Genomic DNA, 6,593 nt, shown 5'->3' on the forward strand with positions numbered 1-6,593 from the left:
GGGATGTAAGATTTATAAATTTGGGGTGCAGTGCTCTGTGGGTTCCCTCATCCTTGGCCAGCTCTCCTTATTGTTTTGTATTTTATTTCCTGGCAGTATTACAAGAATATGAAGATGTTACCCCCACTGAGCAGATGCTGTGAGGATGTCCCCCCTCATGATATACGCCCCCCAGTGGAGAGAGAGAAGCACAGAATGCCATTCTGGATAAAGGTGTGATGTGTGGAAAACACCCCAGTGTTCGGGGGGGGGGGCAGGTTTCTTGGAGGGGAGGGCAGATTTCTTGGAGGGGAGGGCAGATTTCCCTTGGTACATGCTGTAATGGTATCTTCCCCTCACAGGCCAGTCTGAGCAGCATTGAAGCCCATATGTCAAGGTTGGAGAAAAACCCAAAATCGGGCCGATACCCTCTGCTCCTCCCCCCCGCTGTGACGCTGACCCTCAAGCCCCTCCCCAGACGTTTCTATCGCAGATTGTGGCGCCAGAAGAAGTCGTCTGTACTAAAACCTCTCTTGATCCGTCCTTGTGCCAGCGTCACCCCAAAACTGCCAGCCAAACCTGCTGCCCCCCAGGCCGTCCCCATCAGAATCATGGGCCAGGTGCCGCCTCTCGTGCAGCCCGCTGTACCCGTACATGGAATCGTCAATATTCAGCCGGTTGGGGTGCCGATTGGCCATAAAGGGCCTGAGATTTGTTCCCCTGCGTTATCCAATAAGAAGACGGCTCCAGTGTGTGGCCCCCCCTCGGCCGCCACTCACATCTCCATAACTCAGAGCAGAATGATAATGCCAGCGACATGTAACCCGCGAATCAGAAAGTCCTTGCTGGGTGGCATTCCTAAAATAAAGACTGTGCCACGTACTGTGGGCATCAAGGCGGCTCCCCTGCTGCCCTCCTCCCCCCTCCTCTTCGCTGTTCCTGGGGGAGCTCTGAAATTAGTAAATTTAGGTGCCCCATGCGGTGTCCTCCAGCCAATCAGTGGCACTACTGGTGTTCCAGTAACCACGGTGCTATTAAATCCTACCCACATGCCCCTCCGCCAACCCAGTCTATCCACCCCCTTCCAGCTGGTCCCCAAAACGACATCTGTGGCCCCCGAGGTGGAAGGAGGCCGCAGCAGCCCTAAATTAGAGGATTCTGTGAAGGACGAGGCGGATGAATGTGAATATGTCACTGTTCAAATAAAGGACGAGGATGGTGAATGTGACTATGTCACTGTTCATGTGAAGGACGAGGACAACCCACCCTGCGAGGGTGAAGGGGGCCCCGATGGGACGCTGAACCAAGATGGCCGACCTTCGGACGGTGTTGAAGAGCCGTCCGAGAACAAACCTGCTAAAGAAACGGAGCGCTCTGATGTCACAGGTCATGTGACTTCAAATCATGAGAGTAACACCAACACTGGGAGTGGATCGGGTACGGCGCTGGCGTGTAACGCTGCCGGTTCAGTACAGCCGCACACTGCAGGGCATATGGGGAGACTGGGGCAGAATTTGGAGGGTTCTCAGAGAGAACCAATAGACCCAAAGCAGGAAGAACCTGAAGATGAGCCACAGAAACAGGCAAGTGGAGGGGCCACAGACTCCCCAAAAAACACATCTTCCACCATTGGGGACGAAGAGGTGAGCAGTCCCACCGGGGCCCCCAGAGATTCTGCCAGTGGACTGAGTAATGAGAAAGATGGTGCTGAGGAGGAGGAGGAGGAAGATTTTGATGATCTGACCCAGGATGAGGATGAGATGTCATCTGAGGAGTCGGTTCTGTCTGTTCCAGAGCTTCAGGTACAACTGGAACAGAATCGTGTCATAGTACACGTGTCGGGAGCCGTGGATGGAGAGGAATCGTGTCATAGTACACGTGTCGGGAGCCGTGGCGTGTGTATGGAGAGGAATCGTGTCATAGTACACGTGTCGAGAGCCGTGGCGTGTGTATGGAGAGGAATCGTGACATACCGTGTTTCCCCGATGATAAGGCAGGGCCATCAAATAAGACAGCCCCCCCCTGTTTAGAGAAAAATGTAAAATAAAGCCCCCCCCCAAATAAGCCACCCACCGATACCTGCGCTTACCCGAATCGGGTGGTATGGTGGGTGACTCCGTGTGGTTCCTCCGTCTGCCTCCATGGCTGCGTGCCACGCCTCGTCATGAAGAGGAAGTGACAGGACTGAAGTGACTCCGCCCACGCAAACACAGCTTCCCTCATCCCTCCCTAACGGAGACTGCAGGAGTTTGTTCACGGCCAGAACATCCAAAAGTCAGACACAGACAGGTTTCTTTTGCTGTGAGCAATACCACTTACTGTATATAAGCTTTAGAATGGGACATTAAATGGTACAGTATATTATTGATTACAGTAGAAGGGGACAATGATTGGCACAGATTGATCAGAAGTGGACAGGAATGGCACATGAACAATAACTGTGTACTGTAGTCTTCTTCATGGGTAAAGAAGGCATCCCCCTGAAAATAAGCCCTAGAGCATATTTTGGCCTTCCAAAAAAAATAAGACAGTGTCTTATCATCGGGGAAACAGGGTAGTACATGTGTTGGGAGCCGTGGGGTGCACAGTGCTGTGTGGTTGGATGGGGCAGGATTGCACTGTGCTGTGTACCCGGTAGGGTGGGGGGAGGAGGAGGGAGGGCGCCGTGTACCCGGTAGGGAAGGGAAGGGAGGGCCCAGTGTACCCGGTAGGGTGGGGGGAGGAGGAGGGAGGGCGCTGTGTACCCGGTAGGGTGGGGGGNGCACTGTGCAGTGTACCCGGTAGGGTGGGGGGAGGAGGAGGGAGGGCGCTGTGTACCCGGTAGGGTTGGGGGGGAGGGAAGGGAAGGGAGGGCCCAGTGTACCCGGTAGGGTGCGAGGGGGAGGAGGGTTCCGTGTACCCGGGCTGTAATTTGTTGCTTTGGGTTGTCAGGAGACGATGGAGAAGCTGACTTGGTTGGCCTCGGAGCGGCGCCTTAGCCAGGAGGTGGACTCGGAGGAGAACTCTCAGGAGGAGAACACAGAGGAGGAGGAAGAGGAGGATGCTGCAGAGGGATCATTGCACAAATCTGAGGGAATAATGGATGAAACTGGCGAGGAGGGTGAAAAGCTGGACCCCTCTCACCTTCAGGTCCCTTCTCCAGCCCCTGTGGAGGCCACATCCACTCCTGCGGGTAAGGCTATATACGAGGCCATAATATAGGGGGGTAATGGGGTAAAAAGAGTTCTATCTGGGTTTGTGCTTTCATGTTGCCATGTTTTTCTAGGAGAAAAGAGACGTACCGGGACCAAGGGCCCCAATGCCCATCGTGTCCGTACCAGAAGAGGGCGCACACGAGCCAGCAAGGATGCCTCCAAACTGCTCCTACTCTACGATGATAAGATCCTGTCAAAAGATCCTCTAAGAGAGCAGAAGGACATGGCGTATGCCCGCTCCTACCTCAGCCGGGTTAGACCCCTCGTACAGGACTCAGAGCACTGGGGAGAGACCCCTCATACAGAGTCAGGGACCCTGGGGAGAGACCCCTCATACAGAGTCGGGGACCCTGGGGAGAGACCCCTCATACAGAGTCGGGGACCCCGGGGAGAGACCCCTCATACAGAGTCAGGGACCCCGGGGAGAGACCCCTCATACAGAGTCGGGGACCCCGGGGAGAGACCCCTCATACAGAGTCGGGGACCCCGGGGCGAGACCCCCATATCCAGAGCCGGGGACCCCGTGGTGAGACCCCCATATCCAGAGCCGGGGACCCCGGGGCGAGACCCCCCTCATACAGAGCCGGGGACCCCGGGGCGAGACCCCCCTCATACAGAGCCGGGGACCCCGGGGCGAGACCCCCCTCATACAGAGTCGGGGACCCCGGGGCGAGGCCCCCCTCATACAGAGTCGGGGACCCCGGGGCGAGGCCCCCATCATACAGAGTCGGGGACCCCGGGGCGAGACCCCCATATCCAGAGCCGGGGACCCCGGGGAGAGCCCCCCCCCCCCTCGTACAGAAACCCGGTGAACTGGGGGGAGACCTCTGTGCTGCCTATGGGCTCCCAATCAGCTGTTGTAGGGCCCCTTTGCTGGTGACATTGTAGTTTATGAGCTGCTGTGTGTTTCAGGTTCGGGAGGCCCTGCACTCGGTCCCGGGTACCTATGAACAGTTCCTGAATATTATCTATCAGTTTGAGAGCGGCAGCGGTAAGAGGACGGCCGTGGATCTGTATGAGAATCTTCAGCAGCTCCTTCAGGATTGGCCGCAGCTTCTAAAGGACTTTGCTGCATTTCTGCTTCCGGAACAAGCGCTGGAATGCGGTCTGGTGAGTGATGGGGCATCCAAGGCGCGGGGTACCTATAGACGGGCCCCTACACAATTATATCCCCCAATCCCTAATGTATAGTGTACCCAGGCAATACCCCCTGGGCTGGGGGCCCACATTGGGTCCCCTTTACTTGCAGTGACCTCCGATTTTTCCATTTTCAGTTTGAGGAACAGCAGGCGTTTGAGAAGAGTCGCCGATTTCTGCGCCAATTAGAGATTTGCTTTAAAGAGAACCCCGCTCATCACCAGAAAATCATCAAACTGCTGCAGAGTTGTGCAGAGTGCCCCCTGCAGGAGATTGGAAAGGTTGGTGCCAGGAATATTTCACGTGTGGTCTCTTTCCTGCTGCTGCAACTTCTTTACCTCCTATCTCCCTCCAGCTGAAAACTCAGATGTGTCACCTGCTGAAGGGCCACCATCACCTCCAGGAGGAGTTCTCACTTTTCTTCGACCAGCTCCGCCCTCCCGCCAGCCGCATGGAGGATTTCGAGGTTATGAGCTGGACGGAGGACAAAGAATACAAAGTAAGTTTATGATGGAGCTGCGGGGGTGGGGAGTATGAGGGACCTCGTCATTGGCCAATAGTTGGAGAATTGTGGGGGGGGGCGGGGTTATATATAATATCTTCCTCTGGAGAATAAAGTCGGACACTGATTGGTGGATATGATCAAGTTGTAGTCCAAACCCCTCCCCCGAGTGGTACCACAGCCTGTCCTGCGCCCCTCCCCCGAGTGGTACCACGGCCTGTCCTGCGCCCCTCCCCCGAGTGGTACCAGGGCCTGTCCTGCGCCCCTCCCCCGAGTGGTACCACGGCCTGTCCTGCGCCCCTCCCCCATATTCCAGGTTCGCAGTGTGATTGATGAATGTTCTCCGCAGTTTGATGGATTTGAGGAAGTGACGTTACCGGAGGTGGAGGAGGAAGAGGAGTCCAGCAAAGTTCCTCCAGCACAGAGAAGTAAGAGGAGGAAGGAGGCCACCCAGGTGAGGGGACCGGCTTTGTCTGCTCCCGGGTTGGACATTGGGGTCCCTCACACTGATTGGTGGATTTGTATTTGCAGGATGCCGATTGGCTGGAAGGAGGGAAGGATTGTCCGTGTCCTTGTCATGATGGCGGGGCAGAACAGAGGCTGAAACGTTGTAAGAGGAGGCTGTGCAGCCAGTGCAGTAGTAAGGTTTGTCAGCCGCCATTGTGTGTAGCGTGTTGTATGTTGCGTGTGTGTGTTGCCACGGTAACAGTTGTGTGTTCCATGCTCAGGCCTGTGACAATCGGTCCCAGAGGGCGGCAGATTCGGCGTTTCGTCAGAACTCGGCAGGTAAGTGCGTGCCACATTCCCCGCCCCCAGGTTGGTGGCTCCTCCCATGTTTGGCCCAATCACTGTGCTCCCTATTCTAGGTGATGGTAGATCTCTGCTGAGGAGCTCCGTGGAGGAGCAGATGACCGCAGGCCCCACCCACAGATCCCGATCCACGCTCCATAGCCGGGGCAAACAAAGGCCGAGGGACAGAGGGCGAGGGCCACGCAGACCAGATGCCACAAAAGATTTGTCTTCCATGCTGCCGGAAAAGGAAAGTCTGTGCTCCCCGCAGTCCCATCCTGGTCCCTGCACCCCAACTATGGTGGCAAATCCCCGGACTCCAGTAGCGGGTGCAACGCCCTGCACCTCCCTGACTGAAACGCAGCCCCCCAGCATTGACAATTCTGCCCCCCAGCCGACCGAGGAGCCCACGCTGCCCATGTGTGCCAAGAATATCCGGCTCAGCTCCAGCGGAGAGAAGGTCGTTGTATGGACCAGGTGCGTGCTTTCTAATTGGCTGATCGATGTCTGAGCTGCGGTAACCCATAGCAACAACTCACAACCACTTTCATCTCTATGCAGGGAAGCTGATCGGGTCATCCTCACCATGTGCCAGGAGCGAGGAGCCCACGAGGAGACGTTCAGTGCCATCGCTGCCCAGCTGGCCAATAAAAGCCCCTCCGAGGTGAGGATCCATTCTGAGGGGCCACCTATTGGGTGCTGCGTTCATTGATAAACATTAGGTGGCCCCTACAGCTCACGCATTGGGTCCCTGTATGGACCCCCAGAGGACCGCCCCTCTGATTTGTCTGCCGAGTTTCATTGATCTTCCCCTCCCCCAGGTGGCTCAGCGATTCCGGGAACTCATCAATCTTTTCCAGACCGGCTGTGTCACCAGTTCTGATGAAGAGGAAGATGAGGAGGACGCTGCGGTGAGCGATGAGGATTAGGAGGACGCTGCGGTGAGCGATGAGGATTAGGAGGACGCTGCGGTGAGCGATGAGGATTAGGAG

At 56.3% G+C, this 6,593-nt stretch overlaps 1 protein-coding gene across 5 annotated transcripts in view; it reads left to right on the top strand.

Annotated features, from left to right (window-relative positions):
- Window positions 1-6,587, top strand: part of LOC140342269 (GON-4-like protein) — a 34,496-nt gene extending 27,909 nt beyond the window's left edge. For all 5 annotated transcript variants that reach the window (XM_072428395.1, XM_072428399.1, XM_072428396.1 and 2 more), the window contains exons 22-34: window positions 97-213; window positions 342-1,781; window positions 2,911-3,151; window positions 3,245-3,426; window positions 4,086-4,283; window positions 4,448-4,591; window positions 4,666-4,809; window positions 5,162-5,266; window positions 5,344-5,457; window positions 5,541-5,598; window positions 5,679-6,078; window positions 6,163-6,265; window positions 6,423-6,587. In XM_072428395.1, coding sequence (XP_072284496.1) covers window positions 97-213; window positions 342-1,781; window positions 2,911-3,151; window positions 3,245-3,426; window positions 4,086-4,283; window positions 4,448-4,591; window positions 4,666-4,809; window positions 5,162-5,266; window positions 5,344-5,457; window positions 5,541-5,598; window positions 5,679-6,078; window positions 6,163-6,265; window positions 6,423-6,530 — 3,354 coding nt within the window. In that variant the 3' untranslated portion in view covers window positions 6,531-6,587. The remainder of the gene's footprint in view (window positions 1-96; window positions 214-341; window positions 1,782-2,910; window positions 3,152-3,244; window positions 3,427-4,085; window positions 4,284-4,447; window positions 4,592-4,665; window positions 4,810-5,161; window positions 5,267-5,343; window positions 5,458-5,540; window positions 5,599-5,678; window positions 6,079-6,162; window positions 6,266-6,422) is intronic.
- The last annotated feature ends 6 nt before the right edge of the window (window positions 6,588-6,593 follow it).

This window comes from Pyxicephalus adspersus, chromosome 12 (assembly GCF_032062135.1).
Source record: "Pyxicephalus adspersus chromosome 12, UCB_Pads_2.0, whole genome shotgun sequence".
Classification (NCBI taxonomy): Eukaryota; Metazoa; Chordata; class Amphibia; order Anura; family Pyxicephalidae; genus Pyxicephalus; species Pyxicephalus adspersus.